The following is a 26,014-nucleotide window of genomic DNA, read 5'->3' on the forward strand; positions in this document are numbered from 1 at the left end:
TTCCTCCTATGAGCAAGCATTCTAAAACCAGCCACAGACCCAAACATCCCTGTTTTAGACAGGATTGATCGGCTGAACTTATGTATTTATTTATGAAATATCGAGACGTGCTTCATCGACTGTAGAAACACAAAACCACATTTTTTTTCTCTCCTGTTCTGATATATGACTATCATATGTGAGTGGTTTAAATAAGGATTAAATTTCAAGTCCAGCTATTTCCTTTAGACGGAGTTTGTGTAACCCAAATCAGTAACACAATCAGTGATTCCAGTCTAGTCACAATGGCTAACCTATTAATTACACTCAATCCTTTGATGCTCCAATAGCATTAGTATTTGGACTTCGCCGAAACGTTAAGATTGTAAACATATGACCATATTTTAAATTAAAATAAACTCTTCGGTTTGTCAGTTTTTATGGAAGTGATTGAGGACCAATAAAGCATTAGTGATTCCATGTTCAATAATATCAACCATTCCCATAGCATAATTTCAATGAAATGTTGACTGCTTGAGCTGGTGTCATGTCACTTAAAGCCCAACACCTGCTTCCTGAATAGATTTTAAAAATGTTGTCAAAGAGGAATACGTAGAAAAAGTGAGGGTTCTTTAATTTAAAACCTTTCTAACCTTTCTGCAGTGATAACCAGAAATATATGCTCACAGTCCTCTTTGCTGAAGCCAAGTTAATAATAGCCACAGGCATTAAACAGGAATGGAACAGGCATCAAACCAACATTATAAAAATTAAATAAAGGCAGGCACAGAAAAATGGAGTAGAGGTCAGCGCCAGAAGCTAAATAAAAGCACTGATTGGAGAAATGACTGCAGCATTTTCATGGGAAGTTGCTCCTACATGATTCCAAATTCACTGAAGCCGATTCAAGGCACTAACACTGTGCTTTCTTTAAATGGGAGTGAAAGATAAGGAGTTATTAATAACTTGAAGTGAGAATTAAATTCTGCACACCCCTGTCTCTACCCGCAGCACTGCCAGCACTGTGAATAGAAGCTTATCAGAAGTGTTATCACGCAGTCTCTACATGAGGACAAACAGAAAATGTTAGATATAATCCAGTGTAGGCCCATATGTCGTTGCTATTTACACCTACCTTATTGGAAAGTGTGCATGGTTAAGTCTACATTTAGTTCTCTGGAAACAAAAAGGACAAGGTATTTCATTTACCCCTCATCTTTCACTCACATAGGTCTATAAGAGTCCGTGATCATGAAAAGTAGAAGTGAACTTATTGCTGGGATGCTGCAATTTCACGGCAGCTACTCACCAGCAGCTCCAACAGGCTAATTTAGTCACTCGTATTCCCCCAACAGTTCCATTCTGTACACACCTCTAAATATATCAGTCCTGAGTGAACATCCCTGAAGTATAATTCTAATCATACCGTCCCAGTCTTCAGAGGATATGCTCAACTTAACACCACTAATCACTTGACTGTTTCCACATGTCTTGCAACTAGATGCTTACCTTTGGTAGAAGGGCAGGGAAGAAGCCTGAAGAACATGGACAAATAGATACATTTTGAGGAGTCATTTGAAGGACGAAGAAAAAATGGCAAGACGGAGAATGTTGTCTTTGAATTAGAATGTGCGCATGCGTGGTGAATAAAGATTCTTAATGAGGAGTGGTGGAAGACACAAAGAGGAAGGAGAGAGAGTGTAGCAAGGAACTGCAAATGCTGATTTACACCGAAGATAGACAGAAAAAGCTGGAGGAACTCAGCTGGTCCCTTATTGAAACGTCACCCATTCCTTCTCCTAGTCCAGAGATGCTGCCTGAGTTACTCCAGGATTTTGTGTCGATCTTCAAGGAAGGACAGGGGGAGTATGCTGATGGGGTGGAGTAGGAGAAGACCACAGGAGAAGACTGATAAAGCAAGGCCACGGGTGTGTTTGTAGATGTAGACCAAGATTTTGAAATCAATGCTCTGCGAATCAGCAAAACTGAGCAAGGTCAGGAATGTAGGAAAGTAATTGATCCTAACAATGAGGATGAGATAAACCAGGATTTTAATAGTACTAAGGGTGAGATGGGGGATAGGTGGTTCTCAGGCAAAGACTGAACACTAGACTGCGGCAGCATGTGGTTGGGTTCTATCACGGAGCATCAATAGTCACCACCAACTACAACAGATAATATGACATACCTCAGATAGCAATGTATCGCAAGAGGCTTCACAAGGATAATATCCCAAAATCTGGCATCAAACCACTCTGGATGTTTTAGGACAGGAGGCCAGATGATTGGTCCAAAAGATAGATTTCTAGTGGCAAGTTTCAAAGGTTCAGAGGTTGAAATTTGAACCTGCTTGGGGATGGAATTGTAGAACTTAGGAATACGAATTCTTCAATCTTTTAGATGGTTAATCATCATCCTGCAATACCTCTGCAACTTCTTTGGTCCCTGTCATGAAGTCCTCTCTTGGGCCTCCAACTCTGCCTCTCCCCTTGGCGACTGTCTAAGACTGAACCAAAGGGTTCCCATCTTTGGTACAACATTAGACCATATATCTACCAGCAACATAACTGTCTGATGACATTTCACATTAGCTCACCTATTGCTGAAACGTATTACGTGGCAGAGCAGGCTCATATATTTATGGTCAACTCCCGCTCCTAATTTCTATGTTCATATGTAAATTTATACCTGACGTTTAGGTTCTTTCCTTTTATTGTGAACAAGGCATTGGTGCCCACCCCTACTCTCCCTTGTGGAGCTGATGCTTTCATGTGTAACCCTAGTCCTTCTGGTAAAGCTTCTTCCACTGGCCTGTGAGTCATGAGTTCCAGGATTTTGCCCCAGCAACAATGAAGGAATGGTGATATATTCGCCTGTTAGCAGGACATGGTGGGGGGGGGGGGGGGGGCCCCACAGGCATCAGGGTTCACAGGCTCATAAAGACCTAGTACCTAGTGTGGACAGAGCCAGTGGGTTTGCTAGGTGCTGTCACAATGGTCTAGGCATCATCTTGCTGGAATTTTAGTCATAGTCATAAAGCATGGAAACAGATCCTTAGGCCCAAATTGCCCATGCCGACCAAGATGTCCCATCTACACTAGTCCCACCTGTCTGCATTTGGCCCATATCCCTCTAAACGTTTCCTATCCATGTACCTGTCCAAATGTTTTGTAAATGTTGTTATAGTACCTGCCTCAGCTACCTCCTCTGGCATCTCATTCTATATATCCACCACCCTCTGTGTGAAAAAATTGCCCCTCGGGTTCCTATTAAATCTTTCCCCTCTCACCTTAAACCATCGTCCTCTGGTTCTTGATTAACCTACTATGGGTAAAAGATTACGCATTGTCCCTAACAATTCCCTTCATGATCTTATGCACCTCGAAAAGATCACCTATTATCTTCCTCCTCTTCAAGGAATAAAAATTCACAGGGGATGAAAAGTTGAACGTATTTATGTAAGGGTACTTCATAATACTGGATTTGTGCTTTGTCGACAGGATGTGAGTTATTCATTGTGGGATACCCAGCCTCTGATCTGCTCTTACAGTAATTTACTGGTCCAGTTTGTACTCAGTGGTGCCCTCCCGGGTATTGTTGGTGGTGAGTTCACCTGGTGATGCTGCTGAATGTGAAGGATAGTTCATTAGATCTTCTCTAGTTGAAGTCAAGCATTATCTGATGTGGCCTGAATGCTACTTGGAGAGGAAAGAGAAAATATTGATGGTTGTAAAGTTATAGGAATCGGGTGCTGGTCTTTTCAAAAGGGGATGATGGCAAGGAAGCAAAGTCATCAAGGATATCGGGCAGGTACACAAAATTGCTGGAGGAACTCAGCGGGTGCAGCAGCATCTATGGAGCGAAGGAAATAGGGCAGAGGGGATCACAGAAGGTGTGCAGTTAGACCTGCAGTTTGTGTACCTTCGATATTCCAGCATCTGCAGTTCCCTTTTGAACAAGGATATCGGGCAAATTAGTATCATGATATGAGGGTTATGTGGCCTGTGATTTAGTTCTCAAACTCAGCAGAGAGAAAGTTTAGTTATAAATTCACAAACTCTACTCCTTTGCCTGAGAAGATGAGCACATGCCCGGAGATCTCAGAGGTGCTAAATTTGTGCCCATCTTCTAGAAAGGAGATAAGTCTATTCAAAATACTGTCTGCCATTGGGAAGATCATTGCCTAGATCCTCCTGAACCACAGCGGTCCGAGACCCTGCTCCCTCTGAGCAACAGCATGGCTTCCATATGAGGGCACAGTGGACCTGAATTTCTGTGTGCAATAACTCCATGTGAAAAGCGGGGAGCAGCACCATTCTGAGTAGAAGGACACAAAGTGCCGGAGTAATCAGCAGGTTGTCTGACCTTCTGTGTTACTCCGAGACCTTGTGCCTTTTCATGTCTTAACCAGCATCTGCAGTTTCTTGTTTCTCCATTCTGAACAGGCACATATCGGCATTCGTCACGAGTTAATGGGGACGTTGCCTGATGGCAGGATGCCTCGGTCACTCAGTCTGGCTGGCATTGATGGCAGTGACCAGAAGACCACCTTGACTGGAGACGGGTGTAAGGAAAGCCAATTAGAGGGACTGCGTAGGAAGGAACTGCAGATGCTGGTTCCTTCTCTCCAGAGATGCTGCTGCCTGTCCCTCTGAGCTACTCCAGCATGTTGTGTCTTTCTTCAGTTAGAAGGACTAGTGGATGAACATAAGAAACAGATTGTCTGGGGAGGAAGGGCAGAGTGGAGATGGAGCAATATATAGAGAGCAAACCGTGTGAAATGCAGTCGTTCCAATGTTGGAAGCTTGGGCATTTCTGGAAGAAAATGAATCTAACAAACCATTGCAGGTGGCGGCCTGAGCAATTTTGCAGGGTGGACAGATGGTCAGGCAGCTGGTGGACAGTCTTGGCTGAAGAAGTCACCCGTCAGCTTCACAAGTGAGGGGTGAGGATAGAGCAGATGGGGTAGGGAAGATTAGCAAACGTAGTTTGTGTTAAAAAGAGAGGTTAGTATTGCCACCGGCCTTGGGCTTGATCCTGACCAGAAGATTGTTTGGACAGAGTATCCTTTGTATTACACTTCTAATTATACCCAGAGAAACATCTTCGACAGAACAGCTCTAATCACATTACATGGTCTTAAGGGAATATCCTCTACATAACAACTATAATCATATCACACCAGTCTCAAGGGAACTACCAGCTATAGAACATATGTATTTGTATCCCTTCAGTTCTAGAAGTAAAATTGTTTTTAAATATTACGACTTGGTTCATTTCTTCCAGCAATCCAGTGCATGCCACAGTTAGATCAAGACGTGTTCTTTAAGTTCTACAGGACGATATAACTCAGCTGGTTAGGGAGTTTGAAGCAGAAGAGAGATATGAAAACAGTCATACTTTAAACTCACAGCCTATGATCCAATGCTGAAACTGAAGCAATGACAACAATTGAATTTCTGGATGAGGTAGCAGAAGTCTGGCATGCTTTCCGGCTCCTAATCACCAACCATTAACCCCTGTTGGAATTGCCATCTGTGATCAGAGAGTACAGCATTATGTCAGTCGTGATGCACCCATGGGGGTAACAGGTTGCTGACTCCTATAGGAAGACCCATGCATGGAAAATGACATCTCCAGCATGATACGGACGAAATCTGTCGACGGATTCAGAGGAGTCTGTATCTTCCAGGGTAGAGGGGGAGGGAGAAAATCAGAAAACCTTCCACCAGCACACAAGTTCTATATTCTACAAATGTTTAGAATTATATATGCTTACAAATGAATATCCCAACAAACCTCTAATGAGCACATTAAAAGATAATCACCACAGGCATTCCATTACATTAAAATCTGAATCTTGTGCAAACAATTTGATGATCACAAGGGTTTTATAAGATACTTAATTAAAGTGAGAGTTTCACGTAACGCAGTAAACAAAGGCAATTTAAACAGTTCTTGTTGATATTTTTACCCAAGAATTGAATGGAGACTGAGTTGTTATTTGTTTTTTTCACTGGATGTGACATCTGAAATGTCCCCCAGGCATAGCTCACGTGTGAAGCTCGGTCGAAAGTGGAATTCAAAACAAGATCACCTTATTATGTTTCTGATGACGGGAATGGATGTGCTCTCCCTAATATAGTTTCCAACTCAAAAATCATAGGGTTGGAATCAATAGTCAGAAACCTGGCCTCCCTCAATTAAAATGTATATTTCATGCTTAGGCAACCATTTCACATCTCTAAAAGTATTTTACGGATCCATTGGTTTCCAACTATGTAACCATTAGCAATGCCCCTCATAAATAACTATACAGTGTTGATCAGATGGCTGAATTAAATGCGACACAATCTACCTTCTGATAACACAGAGCTGTTTTTGTATATCTTATGCTCTTGGTTTCTCCATTGCACATCTGTGTTTCTCTTTCATTGATATCTTGTACAAGCATTAACATAGTAAAGAAGATAGGATTTTGATCAGCTTTATATTTATATTTCAGAAACGTTACCATAGCAATCACAAGAGCTTATTTGTCTACACAGTGCAAGTAAAGGCGTTTCAAAGTTGCGCGTTAATCTACTGCAATTTAAATGGGTTTTCTATCTGAACGTACATATAGCCTACCAAAGTTCAAGGTCCAATTTTGGGCACAGTTTCCTGCTTATATTTGAGCGTGTTTGGGCTGAGGGGGGAGGATTGATTGAGCCACCAATTCATTGTGCTTAAACTCCTCAATAATTATGTCATTTCATCGCAAAATGAACTCAGTATTGATTCCAAGATTGCATTTTGGCAAATGCCACTCCAAATTAACTGGTAAAATGGTGCAATCCTGTGAATCACCAGTCCACAGGAGGGAGTCCATGCACTCTCGACACTAACAAAAACCAAATTTGCATGTTCAAGCTCCACCCATCCAAACTGATTGTGCATTAAATTGTGACTGAAATACTGTAGCAGAAGAAATAATGGTCCGTCTAAAATGCTGCATTGGCACTGCAATGGAAACATGCTGCCCATTTTGCCCTGAGTGGTGTGAGCCAATTCTCAAAATGCTTGTGAATGTAAACTGAACAAAGTCTTGGCCTGGCAGAGTAGGAGAGACACTTACCCCGGGTCCCAACACCAGAGCACACTGGCGTCATGACATCCAACGACAGAAACGAACCATCGATTTTAGCGCAAGCAAATGATCAAAGCCTCAGCAATCAGGAAGTAAAACATACATTTGCTCAGATGTAAAACGTGGAGGTCATTGTGATAAAACAAGTGTAAGGTACAGACAAATCCAGATTTATCTATAATTGAGATTTCACTAATCTCTCAGAACTCGTGTATTGCAGGTAGTTTATCTGAGCTATAGAATTATGTACCCAATTCTACTAAACTGTAATTTGAAGTGTTGACTATTTAAAGACTAGATAGACATCGTACGTCCAATATTTCCCATGGGCAGCTTACAGCCCAGTGGTATGAATAATGATTTATCTAACTTCAAGTAACACTGGCATTTCCTCTCTCTCTATTCCTCCCCCATCCAAGTTGCACCAGCTTCTCGTTTTCACCCAACAGCTAACAATGGCCTGTTTCATTTATCATCGTAACTTTTTTGCATATCTTTCATTCATTGTTCTTTATCTCTCTACATCATCGACTATATCTCTCATTTCCCTTTTCCTTACCTCGTCTGAAGAAGGGTCTTGACCCGAAACATCACCCATTCCTTCTCTCCAGAGATGCCGACTGGCCCGCTGAATTACTCAGCTTTTTGTGGCAATCTTTAGTTTAAGCCAGCACCTGCAGTTCCTTCCTGTATCTCTCAGGTTACCCCACTTTTATCAGATAATACTGACATTTCCCTGTTCCTGTTTGGTTCATTTTACACAGTGTATCATGTCTCAATGCAAGCCAGTTTTCCTTTCCACCCTTGTGTTGTATGTGTTTTTACCACTTTACCTTCCTGTCCTTGTCACCATACTCGATGCCCAGGGTATCCATGGCACGAACGATGGCCGCCAGTGACTGAATGGTGTTGCTGTACACCACAGGTCTGTACTGCTTCACATCATCACCAGAGAATCCATCCTCATGGATAATCCTGGAAAATACACAAGTTATAACGTTACAAGGGTATGAATTATCATTGGTATAAACCAGCAGTTCCTCCTTATATAAAACCTAATCTGCTTTCAGTTCTACCTAGACCGATTAAGGCATTTCTAATATTCTCATCATGACACTTATAAGAAAACAAATTACCTGTACAAGTCACCTCTCACCTTTCTCTGACCATTTTAATCTTTTTTTTTCAATTTTCCTTTAACCAGGATCATCTATTTAACAGCTTCCACTTCAATTTCCCTGATCTCTTATGTCTTTGAAAACATACCTAGAGGTGGCTTGGCAGAAAGATAGGGTGGTGAAGAAGTCTTGTTTTCAAGGAGAATAACAGGAGAGAGATCGGCACAAATTTATGAAACATAAGTTTGGCTCCAGTTGCGATACTCTGTGCGGTTCTGGTCCCCACATTATAGAAATAATTGGATTGCACCGGAGAGGATGCGGAAGAGATTCACTGGGATTTAGCATGGGATGGAATATTTCATTATGGGAAGAGGCTAGATAGGCAGGATAGGCAGTGATCAAGAAAGCGCATCAGATGCACCATAGAAAATATTTTGACGGGTTGCATCTAGATTTTGACGGGTTGCATCTAGATTGCTCTTGAACCTACAGAGAGAGGTGAACACAACCCGTTCCATCACAGGTCATTCACTTCCTTCCATCAAGTCCATCTTCACAGTGCAATACATCCAGAGGCTGGAAGTATCATCAAGGATGCTTGTATTCCTTGCATTCAATCTGTTATTTTATTTTCTGGAATTTACCAGAGCTTGAAAGCTCTGATGTCCAGACTTAGGCACACCTTCTGTTTTTAAATTCCTGAACTAGTCACCTCTTTCTCTCCCCGTTCCTAGAGGAGGTACCACATACACCACCTCATTAGGTTATTGCATGAATGCACTTTTTTTTGTTGCATGATTTCGATTTGCACTACAATCTTAGCACCATTCTGCCGCTTTGTATTCATTGTTGTATTCGTCACAACGCATACTGTATACTGAGCTTCATGCGAACAAAGAATTTCATTGCATCCTGGTGTATATTACAATAAACTAAACTGAATCTGTTTTCCCTGGAGCGGAGGAGGCGCTGTACGCTGTAGGAGGGGTGTACAAAGTTATGAGAGGCATAACTACGGTATGTAGAAGAATATTTTCCCGATAGCAGAGGTGACTAAGTCAAGTGGGCAAAGGTTTAAGGTGAGGAGTCAGTGGTGTGGAGGGAATCTGAATCCCACTTGTACTAAGGAGTCTAATATTAACTAATCTAGGTGTGTATGGTTCCCGGGCGATTCTTTGTGAACCCACATTTGCCATCCACATTTCGAATGACTAATTAAAAAAAAAATGCAATCTCCCACTTTTGATCATGTGACTCTGAAACCCATTCATACAATGCACACTTTAATCTTTATAGGATTTATTGATAAAATGGCAAGATGAAAGGCTAGGTACCCTTGAGTACTTTACTTCACTGGTTACTAGCTATTGGCAGATATCCATTGTAAATATACAAATGATAAGTATATTGACCTGTACCATTTATTTATTGAACTTGTGACATGACCTCCCAACTTCTATAATCAACACTCTGACTCATGAAGTCCAATGTGCCAAAAGCCTTCTTGACCACTCTATTTATCTGTGACACCACTTTCAATGAACTATGTACCTGCATTCCTAGATTCCTCTGCTCTACAAAACTCCCCAGAGCCCTACCATTTACTGTGTAGGTTCTGCCCTGGGTGGACTTCCCAAAATGCAACCTCATACTTTTCTGCATTAATTTCTATTTACCATTCCTCAGCTCACCTGTCCAACCAATCAATTTCTACTGCAATTTGCAATTTTTGACCATCTTTACTATCTATAATACCACCCACTTTTGCATCATCTGGAAATTTACTAATCATGCCAAGTACATTCTCAACCAAATCATTGATATCGATGACAACCAGCAAAAGGTCCAGTACCAAACCCCGAGGCACACCACTAGTCACAGGCCTCCTGTCTGTAAAACAACATTCCAGCATCACCCTCTGTTGCTTTCCATGAAGCCAATCTTCCAGTCAACTAGCTCCCCTTGGATCCCATGCGATCTAACCTTCCAGGGCAGCCGACCATGCAGAACCTTGTCAAGTGTTGCAGAGGCTATGAATCATGTCATGCACAACTGAGATTAAAACTGTGATGGGCGCAAAAGGTGATAAGCTACAGGAAGTGCCCGGTCACATTTCCAGAGTGAATGAAACAACCTAGAAATTATATTTATCCATTTTACTCCTGGAAAAAAAAATATTCAATCACATTGTACTGAAAAACTAACACTATGTGATTGGATTTCACAGTTGCTAAAGATTGCCAGTCCTGCTTGGACTGAATCTAATGACAAAATCCTTTATGAAGACTTATTCCCCCTTCTCACCTTCTAATAACTCCTGATTCTCTGGAATATAATGGCAATTCCCAGAGTTATTCTCAACATCACACATTTCCACCAAATTGATTCAAAATTCACTCAAAAATAAACATATTCCGCCAGTAAAAAAGAATCCCTTTCTTTTCATCAATTTTTTTTATCATTCAGAATTTAAAAAAAAACTTTCATACACATTGGTGGAATTGTTCCATAATCTGTTTCCACACAATTCACTTCGGGGATTCTTAATCCAATGAAACTGTTGGAATTCTCTGATTTTAACCTATTCCCTATGAACTGAAAAATATCAGTTTTCCCTCTCTCTACCAATAACCTTGAAGTTCCATAACTCTTTATGTTGATGCAAGAACACTTTAGTTTGTCAATATTCCAATGATCACTGCAATCAGTTACTCATTCGTGATTTCCACCTGCTGTTTTCTTAATATCTTAATGCTGTCATTTATAATAAGCAGTTGTTGAATTTATTTGGAGAAACAACTTGAGTTGGTAGTAGTCCTGCCTCTAGATCAGAATGTTGCAAGTTGAAACCTCATTGCAGGGACACAAACATATAGACTGCTTCTTTACACAGTACCGGGACAGTGATGCACTGTCCTCTGATGGTATCCTCCTCTTTAAATACGCTGCATACCAAATCCTAATCTGCTTGTAATAGTGCTGGAACGGATGCTGAAAGATTCTATGGTTGCAGGAATTCTGCCTGGTCTCTTTACCAAATTCTTTACCAAGAGATCATGTTAAAATAGATTAACCATCTGTACAAAATGGTCAATGTTATCCCCTCATAACTACAGAGTAATTCAGCAGCACCGTGAGATACTTCTGAGATACAAGATGATGCAAGATACAGTGTATACAAATTCCTTTTTTTATTAAATATGGTTCCTCAGATGATGATTTTTTTTTAAATTTAGCCCAATTCATTAGTCGTGTCTTGTTATGGATATTGTCAACATTTGCTAATCAGTTAATGTCTTCAAAATTATCAAAATATATATATATCCCGTATATCCAGTTACTCTCAACCCACTCTAGACGACAGAACCTCCGCTGTCCCTGCATCATACCCACCATCGTGGAACACAACCCAATGGTCTTAGTAGCCATCTGAACCCAGACTTCTCTCTAAAGGTGGGGATGGTCTAGATCGAACATTTTCCACCTGGTTTAGCAAAGGCTTCAACAATGAAAGGGGTCACCACATTATTGAAAGCAACTCACCACCAATTTGTTTGCATTTCCAAGCACTTTTCATTCACTCTCTCTTTATTTCAGCAGCATCCAACAGCCAATTCAGTCCTTGATTCAAACATTATGGAGCTCTTAACCCCAGCATGTTTCGACCTCCTAACATGATTTCAAAATTCCAAGCCTTCAATCAACCAACCTTTCCTTCTTGATTTATTTTACTATTCAAACCTTCTCGCAGTATAACTTTTCCTGAAGGTTTATCTACGGAAATAAGCCATTTATTGAGAGTGATGTTGCCAGTCTTGGACTTGTATCTCTAGCAGGCTAATAAATCGGATCTCCCACTGATAGCCTGATCTTCCCCCATCTAACAGGCTGAATCATTATAGCAAGCTTTTGAGGTGGTGCCAATTGGCAGCTTGGATAGGAAGTGGTGTTCTGTAGTTCAAAAAGTGACCTGCTTGGATTAAGCCCAGATGGAATGTGGGTCTTTTCATTGATGGGGGGGATGCCTGTTGGAGGCGGCAACATAAACCTTGAGAGCATTCCAGTTGGACATCCAGCCAAACCATGTGCTTGAGATTCCTTTCAAGATACAAATAAAAGGCCACTTGAACACAAACCAAGTGGTGCTCAATCATACCAAATGATGCTTTGTTGAATCCTTAGTGCTGTATCAGTCCTCCTTTAGTGCTCTGATATCACTCCTTTCGCACAGTCTTTCTGCTCATTTAATGCGGCACTGGTGCTTAAAAGGATCATTGTTTCAGGAATTAGTCATCTGATCAGATTCCGTGAAAGGATACTCAATTATTCAAAAGATAAATAATTAGAACGGAGCACTTGGATAAGCTTGCTAAAAGATTTAAATTCTCACAAGTTGAAACGATAGTTCAGATTCCGAATTTCAAACTTTAATTTCAGTGGCTTGGGTTAAATTGAGTTTACCCAGTCTATTCCACTGACGATCTTGGCAGCAAAAAGGTTAATCAATACAAGCCTGCCTTTGGAGGGTGTCTGCCATAAGAACTGGGCTGTATAAGGAAGTCAAAACACTGCAGATGAAGTAAATACAGAGAATGCTGGAAATGTTAAATAAGTTGTGGAAAGTGAAATAGAGTTAAGCTTTAAGATTGAGGACCCTTCATCAGAATGGTCAAATTCTGACAAGGGGTTTTCAGCATCAAACATTAACCCTGCTTCTGGATCCATAGTTGCCGTCTTAGCTGCTGAGTCAGGGCCTGTCCCACCAGCATGCGACTGCATGCGGCGAGCGCGACCTAACAAGGTCGCTTGAGCCGTACGGCCTCGCGGGGCCGGTCCCACTTCGATCGCTGGAGCCGTATGGAGTTGTGTGGGGCTGGTCCCGACATCGCGCGGGGCTCCGAAAAACTGACACTGTCCAAAAATTCCGCGCGGCAACGGCCTGTCGGCCCGCAGCCGCATTGAGGCCGTACGCAGCGCCTCGACGGGCGTACGCACTGTTTTGACGCCGTACGCAGCGTCTTGAAGCCATATGCAGCGTATTTACGGCGTACGCCTAGCGCGTGGCGTTACGCGATGACATCACCACCCGGCGTGCCATTGCGTGATGACGTAACCGCCCAACGCCATGCAACGTCCAAATTCAGTCGGCCCGCCTACTGCCCAGCTGATTGGTGAGTATGATGTCGGGACCAGCCCCGCACAACTCCACACGGCTCCATGGTTGGAAGTGAGACCGGCCCCGCAAGGCCGTACGCCTCAAGCCACCACATTTGGTCGCGCTAGACGCATGCAATCGCATGCTGGTGGGACAGGCCCTGTACTTGCAGCATGTTCTGTTTGTATTGGGCATAATAAGAGCCCATTTGCTCGTCTGTGAACTATATCAGTCAACATAAAATCCATTCTAAATTTGTATTAATAGATTTTGCTACTGCAGTCATATTCTGGAGGATATTTAGCAGATCAAAGTTATTCCAGCCGATTGCCATGTGTTTTGTCCAATATTGGAAAAAAGCCGATAGAACAATCGGAAAACTACCTGTGGCTCAACTTGCAATGGCCCAAAAATGCGATGTTCCTATTGAATCCTTAGAGCGGACACAACCAAAATAACAAACACTATGGAAGATTGTTGATGGTTAAAGGGATATAACTTACTAGGAATCCAACTGCACAGCATTACTGTTCTGGGAATAGAAGCTTGGAGCTTCTGGATTTCCGGCATTGCTCAGGAATCTTTAACTTTTTTATAGTTAGGTAGATAACAGACAGTAGTTTAAAGCCAATCTGCAACATTTTATTTGGAAGGTCCATGCCATTCTTCAAGGTTACTATTATCTTTCCTCACACACATTCCCATTTAGTTTTGAAAGGGAACACAAGATTGAACTTCAAATAGCATAATTGCCACTCCATCGAACTAACTGGCCAACCAGATAGTCTCTCAAAATAGATGAAATAAAACACAAAATCTACATGTTATCAAACTCTGACATAAGGTGAATTATTAAAACATATTAATCGGGTGCATGAAGTGAAGGACTTTGTACAAATAATCCCCACATGCAGTCTTATCTGCTCACTTTTTATTGCACATCCTCCTTGCACATCCAAATACAATATATAGTAAAAGATGAATCATGGAGAACAAAATATGAGTAACAAATTATCTTAGAATGATTTTGCACATTAGGTTGGCAAATACACTCTTATTAAAACAATGTATTACAGGAGAACCGAGTACTGCGAAAACTGTCCCTATTTTGTTTTTCCACATCATGTTTTCTGTGTGCAGCACAAAATGTGAGTTGTTAAAAAAATTAATGTACTTTTCTCACATAAATTCTGTGAGTGAATTTGATTCCATGTCACAAGGGTCTCGACCCGAAACATCACCTATTCCTTTTCTCCACAAATGCTGCCTGACCCGCTGAGTTACTCTGGCATTGTGTCTATCTTCTGTGTAAACCAGCATCCGCAGTTCCTTCCTACACATCACAACTTTGATTGATCAATTGAAAGGTACACCATGGAAACAGGCCCTTTGGCCCACTGAGTCCATGGCAACCATTGATCACCGGTTTACACTAATTCTGTGTTATTCCACTTGCATATCCATTCCCTATACACGAGGGGTAATTCACCGAGGCAAAGTAACCTACAAACCCACATGGCCTTTGGATGTGGGGAAAAACCGATGCACCGGGAGGAAACCAAAACGGTCACAGGAAAAATGGTGGAAAATATTGCTCATGGTTCTCAGTTTTCTCATGACATAAAGTAGGCCATTCGGTCTATCAGGTCTGATGGTATTTCTCCTCGTCTTTGTGAGGAAATGAGAGCTCCCGAGGGCAACCCACTTGGTAATAGAGAGAACATGCAAACTCCACACAGAAAGCACCCGAGGTCAGGATCGAACCTGGGACTCTGGCGCTGTGAGGCAGCAGCTCTACCAGCTGCGCCATTGTCCTGCCATTTTTAGATGGTGATTTATGAATACTGGTGATTCATGAATTTCCGCAGCTGGAAGGCTGTAACACATAGGTTGCCTGTAATCCCTCTTTCCCTCCTCATTACATTGAAAGTAAAGGCCTGGGGTTTACTGTAAGCAATGGTACAAACACCCCAACTGTACAATTCTCTCTCCTGCCGAGTTTCATGCTTCAGTGACTTCAGCAGAGTAACACCCTTACCTTGGGCCACACAGTTGTGCAGCAGGTATTACTGATGCTTAGAGCTCCAATGACTAAGGTTCACTCCTGACCTTTGGTGCTGCCTGTGTGGAGTTTGCATGTTCTCTCTATGACCGTGTGGGTTGCCCTCGGGCGCTCTCATTTCCTCCCAAAGATGAGGAGAAATACCATCAGACCTGATAGACCGAATGGCCTCCTTTATGTCATGAGAAAACTGAGAACCATGAGCAATATTTTCCACCATGCAGCATTCAAGGGATGAAAAATGTGGTGTTAAACTGAGGCCTCATCTCCACTCTCAAGCAAAATAGACTCACAGTCATAGAATATAAAGGATCCCTATGATTTTGTCAGAAGATTGGAGAAAGTTCCATTCAACCTCAGTAAAATTGATTTGTAATTTAATTGTGGTCTACAGGGCCTCATTGGGTGATAGTACCCCACTCAGTTCCATGCATCATGACTGTGACTACACTTTGACAATGTTCGGCCTGGATACTGGATGCTGCTAAGCTGCTTATTTGCAGAACCATGTATAAAATCATGAGAGGAATAGATCGCATTTAGGATATTGTGTTCTGTTCTGGGCACCATGTTATAGAAAATATATTGTCAAGCTTGATGATATTATCAAGGGTTCAGAAAAGATTTACGAGGATGTTGCCAAGACTAGAGGGTGTGAACTATAGGGAGAGGTTGAGTAGGCTGGGTCTCTATTCCATGGGGTGCAGGAGGATGAGGGGAGATCTTATAGAAGTATACAAAATCATGAGTGGAATAGATTGGGTAGATGCACAGAGTCTTTTGCCCAGAGTTGGGGAATAGAGGACCAGAGGACATAGGTTCAAGGTGAAGGGGAAAAGATTTAATAGGAATCTGAGGGGTAACTTTTTCACACAAAAGGTGGTGGGTGTATGGAACAAGCTGCCAGAGGAAGCAGTTGAGGATGGGTATATCCCAATTTTTTAAGAAACAGTTAGACGGGTACAAGGATAGGACAAGTTTGGAGAGATATGGACCAAGCACAGGCAGGTGGGACTGGTGTAGCTGGGACATGTTGGCCGGTGTGGGCAAGCTGGGCCGAACGGCCTGTTTCCACACTGTATCATTCTATGACCATGACTCTAAATGGCTGCTGCAACACTTTTTTGTCGTGTTTAATGCTGTGCCAGAAATTTAACCAGAGGTTATTTCACCTTAATCTCATGCCTCTTGAGAGAATGGTGGAAGAATGACATTGACATCAATATTGGACCATCCATGATCTGGCTGAGTAATGAGCAGCTTTGAGGGGCTGATAGACAAACTTGCTCCTAAGATAGACACAAATTGCTGGAGTAACAACGGGACAGGCAGCATCTCTGGATAGAAGGAACGGGTGATGTTTCGGATCGAGGCCCTTCTTCAGACTGTTTTGGCTGCTTTAATCCATGACCAACCTTTAGGCAAGGCAATCAGCCTTGTCATTTATTGTAGAGTTTTTGTTGTTATTATTGTTGTTATTATTTGTAGGTTATGAACACTCGACTTATGGACACCCCCAGAAATGAGCTCCCATAATAGTGGTCAAAAGACCGATGTACATGTTCGTTCCTATGAGTGGCAGAACTAGTTTCCTTTCTCCCTGTCCATTTCTGGTAATTGATCTTTTTTATCAGTCTAATATGCTTTTTGATGCCATTCGTAAAAGTACTGTGGAGGTATGGTTACATATTGAGTGATTTTTGTGCATTTTCCTACTTATGGATAAAATCAACTTACAGACGACTGTAAAAAAAACCCCTGCTTATTACCCAGGGAGACCGTACACACATTTATAGCATTAAAGCTTGATAAAGTTAAAGCACGACTAGTTGTTGATCATTAAAGTGACACTGAGGAAACAAAGGATAGCAAACCTGTCCTCTGAAGATCAATTTTAGGAGTGTTTATAGACTTACACGGTCACATACTGTGAATTAAACACAGCTCTCCTATGAGTGGGAGCTCGACCATTTCTATGGTGTCTGTAAGTCCAGCGTTCAAAGGGGACCATTACACCTTTCCATTCATTCTTTGTTGGGTACCAACTTTCTCACTCCCAAATATGGGACAAAAGGTCAAAATACAGGACAAATATTAACTCAGGCAACAGACTTCCCTGAACTTTAATAAATCATATTTGTACATATGGATCAAAGAGCAGTCATGCTTCTAATTAGCATGTTTACCTTCATACCTTTACAGGACCATCAAAACCCAATCTGAAACTAATCCAATCAAAAGAATTGGAGCAGACCATTCCACAGGTTGAGAAAGGTTCATCTGATCCCCAGAGAGCACTCACAGAGCCCAGGCCCACCGAGTCTGGGGGCCTATTCCCCACACAGCCTGGGCCCACAGTCCCCACAGAGCCTGGGGCCCTCAGTCCCCACAGAGCCTGGGGCCCTATTCTCCCCAGAGCCTGAGCCCACAGAGCCTGAGCCCACAGAGCCTGGGGCCCACAGTCCCCACAGAGCCTGGGCCCACAAATTAAGCTTTCTCCCTCAGTGAACATTTTTAGTCATTAAACAACATTTAGATTGGTCCAGGCCCACTCACCATATGTCCATTGCCTAAGATAATGTTACATATATAAAAAGCAGTAAAACTTCCTTATCAATGTAACATGAGACACTATGCAGTGCCACCCTGTCTGCAGCAACTCGAACTTTGCAGTGTTTACTTGTCCCCCTCCCCGCCCGGGACTGTAGCTATTAACGTGACATTTAGACTCTCAGATTGCAGAAAGTCAAAACCCAGCAGATTGTATCAATATGGCAGGCTTGGAGAAGCAGGCCACTGGGCAAACGGATAGGTGTTAACCGGGGAAATTAAAGGTTTCAGTTGTTGAGCAGCGTACATTCAGGTGACCTTTGCTACCAGCACTCTGGTTTAGAATGGGGAGGCAAGTGACAGGGAATGGAAGGAGCAAACATTCCCGCCCCTTGCTCCACAGAGAACTCAGAAGGAATGCCCTCTTCCAATCTGATCACTTTCCCTCTTGACCGAACCTGGTGGGAAAGATGCCGTGTATTCCTCACCTGGGCCGGAGACGGATGCCAAGATTATTTTTAAACCCAGGACTCTGCATGTTTCAGGTTGGTATCTTTGCCAAGTGCTTGGAAGAGAAGTTATAAAGTGGGATTCAAGGGGAAATCATAGGGTGACCCCAGCAGTTGAGCGTAACCTCTGACCATGGAAGCAGGCTTGATGTACACCAGTTTTCACAGCCGCAGGAGTGAGGACTAGATAACCACGAGAATGGATTGAAAGTATCAGCATGAAAAAAGGCCCTTCCGCTCACCGAGTCCACATTGACCATCGATCACCTGTCCACACCATTTCAGTGTGTGCCACTTTCTCATCCATTCCCTACACACTAGGCACAATTTACAGAGACTCGCATGTCCTTGTAATGTTTGAGAAAATCTGAGCACCCAGGGGAAACCCACACAGTCACAGGGAGAACATTCAAACTCCACATAGACAGCACCGGAGGTGACGATCGAACCAGGGTCTCTGGTGCTGTGAGGCAGCAGTTCTACGAGCTGCGCCACTGTGCTCTTATATATACTGGTGGCATTTTTCACTTCACACATTTAAAAGACAAGCAGGACAAAGGATCACAATAAAAAGCAGGTTCACCAGGAGGGTAAAATCTGCTTGCTAATCAAAGTCACTGGTAGTGATAAGATCCTCTCTGATAGAGTAGGGCCGTCTGCTTGCGTCCTGATGAATATAGAGCGTCCGCTCTTGCCATTCATGATGGTGGCAGACTGATTCACCTGCTGTCGTTGCCTGCAGTGGGGACATGCAGGGCTGCAGTCTGTGCTCACACTGCAACCATTTAATAGCCTTGTTATCCCTCAACCACTCAAACAGATGACCTGGTTATGATCACATTGCAGTTTGCCATTTGACTATTCCATTTCCTACACCGAAGCTTTGCTTATGCTCTTAATGCTGGCTGCTGGGCATCTCAAGTCATGTCAAGCGTTATATCTATGTAAATGGTGCAGTGGTAGATCTGCTGCCTCAGCACCAGAGACCACCGGCTTGATCTTGACTATGGGTGCTTTCTGTGCGGAGTTTGTATGTTCTCTCTGTAACGGTGTGGGTTTCCTCCGGGTGCTCCGGTTTCCTCCCACATTACAAAGACATGCAGGCTTGAAGGTTATTTGGCTTCTGCAAATTGACCCTATGCGGGAAGTGGGATAACATAGAACTAGTGTACGGGTGATCAATGATCGGCGTGGGCTCAGTGGGCCAAAGGGCCTGTTTTCATGCTGTATCTCGAAACTATGTTTTCATTATATTATTATCGGTACAGGAAGCTTTAAGCATAGAATTTTCCTCAGTGATTCTGCCTGAAATGTAGTGGTTTTGCAAAACAGGATGTTCAGCAGTGAGCCTCACCCTCCCTCTTGCCCACATTAAGCTTAAAATCAAGAAGCAAGGGGGAAGTGAAGGCTCTCTGATGACACGTACACAGGATGCAAGGCACTCATAGTCTCTTGGTATACCAAGTTCACAACATTCATTTAACACACAACATTTACACTAGTCCCTACACTAATCTCATGCTCATTCTTCCCACATTCTCTTCAACTCCTCAGGTTCTACCACTGACCTACACACTCTGGTCAATTTATTGGAGTCCAATTAATCTGCCTGTACAGCTTTGGGAAATGGGAGAAAGGAGAGCATCCAGTGGAAACTGGGGAGAATCTGCAAACTGCACACAGACAGTTACAGAGATTAGAGTTGAATCAAAGGTCTTGGAGGTGTGAGGCAGCGGTTCTGCCAGCTCTTGATTGCCACCCAATCCAATCTAGCAGTCACCTGGAAAGTGAGTGTTATGGCTGCCAGTCTTACACAGCCCTGCAGGCCAAGCTCCACCAGTGATTCCCCACCGAGTAGGGGCAGAATCGTTCATCTGGCACTCGTGGCTGATCTACCCCAGGCCTCAATTCCTCTGTTGTGGAGTTTGCACAATCTCCCTGTGACTGCGTGGGGTTCCTCCGGGTACTCCAGTTTCCTCCTTCTCTCAAAGGTGTGCAGGTCGGTGAGTTAATTGATGGTTGTATATTAACCCCAGCGTGGAGGTATGCGGTAGAATCTGGGGAGAGTTGATGGCAATAGGGAGAGAATAAAATGAGATTAATTTAGGATTTGTGTCAATGAGTGGCTGATTGTCAGCCTGGACGTGGTGAGCCAAAGGACCTGTCTCCATGCTGTATCTCTGTGTGACTCCACATATTTATAAATTGGAAAGCAGCCCGAGTGACTAAATGTACTGCACGTTGTGGGTTTGCATGTCATCCCCAGGACCATGTGGGGTTCGTCCGGGTACTCAGGTTTCCTCCCACAACCCAAAGACCTGCGGCTTTGTAGGTTAACTGGCTCCTGTAAATAGTGTGTAAGCAGCGGGTGAGTGGGAAAACAGAGAATGAGTGTGAACGGGTGATCAATGGTCGGCGTGGACTCCTTGGGCCTAGGGCCTGTTTCCATGCAATGTCTCTAGATTAAACTAAACCACACCAGTTAGGAATCAGTGCTGCTGGATCCTTCCAAATGGTGCTTTCATTGTTGCAGCCACACCCAGTGGCCCATTAACTGAAGCTCTTGTGCTTCACACAGTCTCTACAGAAGACATCATATGGCCTCATTCCAGCTCCAGTGCTTTCTCCTGGGGGAAAGGCACTCCATGGCATCAATCGTGCAGCTGCGCCTAGTGGATCTGAACTGTGGCAACAACGCCACAGAGAATGTGAGCTAACACGTGGCCTGCTCACAATAAAGGAGTGACTTTGTCAACTTGCTCATTCGATCAGGCCCTTTACTGTCTCACAGGATTTATTTATAAGTATCTCGAAAGCTGCAATGAAAACAAGAGAAAGCAGTGTTTCATGTTTTATGGGAGCTGTTCTTCAGCTGACATTGAAAGAGGTATTGTTTGCGCTTGCAGTTTGGCCCATAATTGGGCTTGTGAGGAACCACAACAGCAACCCCTCCAGTTTGAACCTCACTTGGTACCACTGAGCAACAGTGCAGCAAAGGTCAGGTGGTTTAGTTTAGAGATAAAATGTGGAAACAGGCCCTTCGGCCCACCGAGACCTCGCCAGCCATCCATCACCCTTGCACTAGCTCTATCCTACACACCAGGGATAATTTACAGCAGCCAATTAGACTACAAACCTGCACATCTTTGGAATTGGGGAGGAAACCGGAGCACCCAGAGAAAACTCAAGTGGTCCCAGGGAGATCGTGCAGACTCCTTACAGACAGTACCCATAGTTAGGATCGAACCCAGGTCTCTGACGACGCAAGGCAGCAACCACTGTACCCAAACCTAGACAAGGATTGGAACCTCTATCCCAGTACCACAGTAAAGATACTGGCATTTTCAAATAACGCTCCAGCTTCAGGCAAATTTGTAGAAATATAATGAGGATAATGAAAGCAAATCAACCATATTGGCTAATTTCCTGTGGCATTGCCTACAGACAACACCAGGATTGGTCAATTATACTTTGTCAGGTATAATCTATTGTTTTTCTGAAATTTAATCGTGATCACTTTAAAGGCGACAAAATCTATTTGTTGTTGAAGAACTCCGAACATGCGAAACCTCAGCAGTACAAGATTTCTGAGACTTGGGTTGCTAAACAGAAATTGGAATTATTGGTCAAGCTTTCAAATCTGAATAGAGCAATGGACAGAGTTCTGGTCCATTAAGCCGCAAGGCACAGGCACATCTTCCAACGGTAGAGGCAAAGGAGGGAGAAATGATGTTCGAGGAGGATTTTAGTAAGGAATCCATAGAGCATTCAGAGCTAAAAATGCAGCAATTATCACTGAGATAGTATAAGAATGCCAGAATGGCAAGATAGCAAAGAACAGGAGAAAAGTACATAACCGTCTGGTCGCAACTCACTATCCACCAGCTTTACAAAGTAATGAATCATATATTAATCTTGTTGCAGATATTAATATTTGTTGCAGAGAACTTTACTGTGACCAATGAATGTGCTGTTGTTTTAGCGTTGCTATTTCTGAGCTGTATCTGTTATTGTATAGGGGTGGTGATGTGTGATATTAACAGTTGCTGGAGAATGCACAGTTAAGGTAACTAGGAAAAACTAATTGGAGATGTCCAGCTACACTTGCAGTATTCTTTGGGAGGGGTCCATGATCTCTCTGTGTTTCTTTGTTATCTCCAATGTTTGGGGAAAGTGGATGGTTGATACAGAGATGAAACATAGAAAATGGGTGCAGGAGTACAATCCTTTGAGCCCGCACTACCATTCAATATGATCATGGCTGATCATCCAAAATCAGTACCCCATTCCTGCTTTCTCCCCATATTCCTTGATTTCCTTAAATCTGGGCATGAGGGACTTTAGCTACAAAGGTAGAATGGCTGTGCTTGTTCTCCTTGGACAAAGAAGGTTGAGAATTGATCATGACTAAGTTAGAAAGGGTGAGTTGAGGGAAGCTGTTCCCATTTGAATTGCTTCACTGAACAGGGAGCACAGATTATTTTTTTGAAATGTTGGAGCCAAAGAGACAAGAGGGATGAGATGGAAAGCTGTAAAGCAGTGTGATCTGGAACTCAGCAGTTATAGAGGCACCGAAAACAGAATCAATTGTGGCTTTCAATAGAGAATTGGATAGAGACCTGAAAATAAATATGGGAAAGTTCGGGAAGAGGATCAGAGCCCGTAGAGGCACAATGGGCTGAATAGCCTCCTTCTGTGCTATAACAATTCTGTAATTCTACAATTCCATTATAGTGGGATTATTTGTTATTAGCTCCACTATTTCTGAGCAGTATCTCTTATTGTGTAGGAGTGTGGATGTGGATTAACAGTTGCTGGAGAATGCACAGTTGAGGTAACTGGGAAATAATAATTGGAGATGTATGGACTGCGCTACCCATAAAAGTGATGGAGATACAATGAATAGTAACTCGCTGAAGGAAATTAGACACATTCCTAAAGAGCAAAATAAATTGTACTGCGGGGGAATGGAACTAATGACCTAGCTTTTACAAAGAGGTGCAAAAGGCCATTGTTCCCCTTGTTCTCAGACATCTTCCAATCGAGCTGAGCTCAAATATTAACTATTTGTCGATGGAAGTGGAATTACTACAGTAACATACCCATTTTCAAATGACTGTTTCCATCTCAGTAACAATTAGATACAGTTATGGGAACCTTAATGTTGACCTTTAAGAAGCATCGATAACTTCTAATGAAATTGGTCAGCCGTTACTCAAACCCTGGTCCTCTTCCTTAAAACGAAGCAGTTGATAAAGTGCTCAATTATTCTAGCACCAGATCCACCGCCTGTCCTTCTAAATACATACAGTGTACAGAATCAATAAATTGGTTTAACAAAGTAAAAATAATTTAGAAATCTTAATAAAGTCTTTGCCCATGTACAAATCAAAACCAGAATGGCGATTTCCAGTAAATACCAAAATAACCACAATCTGGAAACAGTAACCAATAGAAAGGTTGCCTCCTTAATGAGTACTCCTTGGGGGCAGAGATTCAATTAATTATTTCAAATGAAGACGAGTGATCTGTTCCAGAGCTGCAGGGACTGGAGCAGTGGGTGGGGAGCACTGACAACTGGCACAATAAACCTTCTGCGACTTGACTAATAAGCACAGTGGGAAGAACAGTCTTTTAAAGCGCATTTCCAGTGCTTTTTGCACCGGTCCAAAGAAAGGGCTGAGAAAATAGAGTATGAAAAAAAAAAACAGATGTCAAATATGAACAAACGGGAAATACAATTGCTCTTCCCAACTCAAAACGTCCCAATGCGCTCCACTCCCAACGAAACGCTGCTCACATGTGATCACTGTGATCTCAGAAATAAAGTGGACATTTAGCATACAAGGTTCCACAAAGGGATAAGTGACTAGCACTGGTTGAGGGTTGGTCAGGACACTGAGAACTTCACTCTTTACCTTTGTGTCTATTGCATTCAATGGATAGACTGTACAAAACTATAATTTTAATATAGAAAATGCAGAAACTGGTGAGAGCACTGATAAATGACAAATAAACATTCTTGGACTAAATAATAAGCATTTTGTGTTATTTTGTGTTAAATTCAGAGTTTATCCCATCTTATCTAGTGAAGAGAAAGATGCTGACAACATCCCCTAAAGCACATTATATCGTCAAGTAACAATCTGCGGAAAGTGAAACAGTTAACATTTCAGTCACAGTCCCTTCAACAGGTGGCCTCTGTTCTGCTGATTGTTTGTGGCATTTTCTGTTTTTATTTCAAATTTCCAGCATCTGCTGTATTTTGATTTGCATCCCAATTTAATGTTGCATTCTGAGGTAGGTCAGCGCACTGGAATACTGCGTTGAAATGTGACTTTAAACCATGACAGCTCAAGATATAGAACAAAATAACACAATTCTTCCACTGAAGCAATAGGTGGCATGGTAATGGTGTTAATGAGGATTTCTATGTTACCCTATTTTCTTATGACATGTAAGGCAGGCTCTTAGCATTGTGCTCATACTGGGTTTTGGAGCATTGCCAATTACCCACTAAATTTCCTTCCAACCTATTCACCCCATATACCCATTAATACCCCCCACTCCAAGAGCCTACTAGAACACCTAAGCACAAGAGGTAATTTACAGTGGCCAATTAACCTTCCAAATTGTATGTCTCAGTCTGAAGAAGGGTCTCGACCCGAAACGCCACATATTCCTTCTCTCCAGAGATGCTGCCTGTCCCGCTGAGTTACTCCAGCATTTTGTGCCCATCCTTGGTTTAAAACAGCATCTGCAGTTCCTTCCTACACTGTATGTCTTTGGGATATGGGTGGAAACAGAACATTCGGGGAAAAAAATCATGTGGTACAGGGATATTGTGTGAACTCCAGGATTGAACCTGGGTCGCAAGCGCTGTGAGACAGTATAGTTAAGAGTTTAATTTAGTTTAGAGATTTGTTTAGTATAGAGCTACAGTGTGGAAACAGGCTCTTCGGCCCACCGAGTCCGCGCTGACCAACGATTATCTGTACACAAGTTCTATCCAACACACTGGGGACAATTTACAGAAGCCAATTAACATGCAAACCTGCCTTCTTTGGAATGTGAGTGGAAAACGGAACACCTGGAGAATACACACGCGGTCACAGAGAGAACGCACAAACTCCGTACAGACAGCAGCCGTCGTCAAGATCGAACTTGCAGCTCTGGCGCAGTAGGGCAGGAACTCTACCGCTGCACCGCTGTGCTGCCTCCAAAACAGTGACTCTACTAACTGCGCATTTGTGCTACCTCCTGTGCTGAGGCTATGCTAGGCCGAGGCAAATCCACAGTTTTGTCCCAAAACTAGCTAACAAATGTAATTTAACCATTTGTCTTGCTCCATTGTTCATTCAACTCCCCATTAAATTAAAAGAAATGCCTCACAATTTTTCATTCCTCTTCTTGAGGTCTTGATGCCCTCACTTGCCAAGTGCTTTTGCGTTGTCATGACATTCTTTTATCATGTCGGAATGACGGATGACAAGCTGTCAGCATAACTGA

The 26,014-nt window shown here is 42.7% G+C and overlaps 1 protein-coding gene across 3 annotated transcripts in view; it reads right to left on the bottom strand.

The window, feature by feature from the left end:
- Window positions 1-26,014, bottom strand: part of gnao1 (G protein subunit alpha o1) — a 198,480-nt gene that overhangs the window by 121,096 nt on the left and 51,370 nt on the right. For all 3 annotated transcript variants that reach the window (XM_033036144.1, XM_033036142.1, XM_033036143.1), the window contains exon 3: window positions 7,942-8,083. In XM_033036144.1, the coding sequence (XP_032892035.1) occupies window positions 7,942-8,083 (142 nt within the window). The remainder of the gene's footprint in view (window positions 1-7,941; window positions 8,084-26,014) is intronic.

Source organism: Amblyraja radiata, chromosome 17 (assembly GCF_010909765.2).
Source record: "Amblyraja radiata isolate CabotCenter1 chromosome 17, sAmbRad1.1.pri, whole genome shotgun sequence".
Taxonomy (NCBI): Eukaryota; Metazoa; Chordata; class Chondrichthyes; order Rajiformes; family Rajidae; genus Amblyraja; species Amblyraja radiata.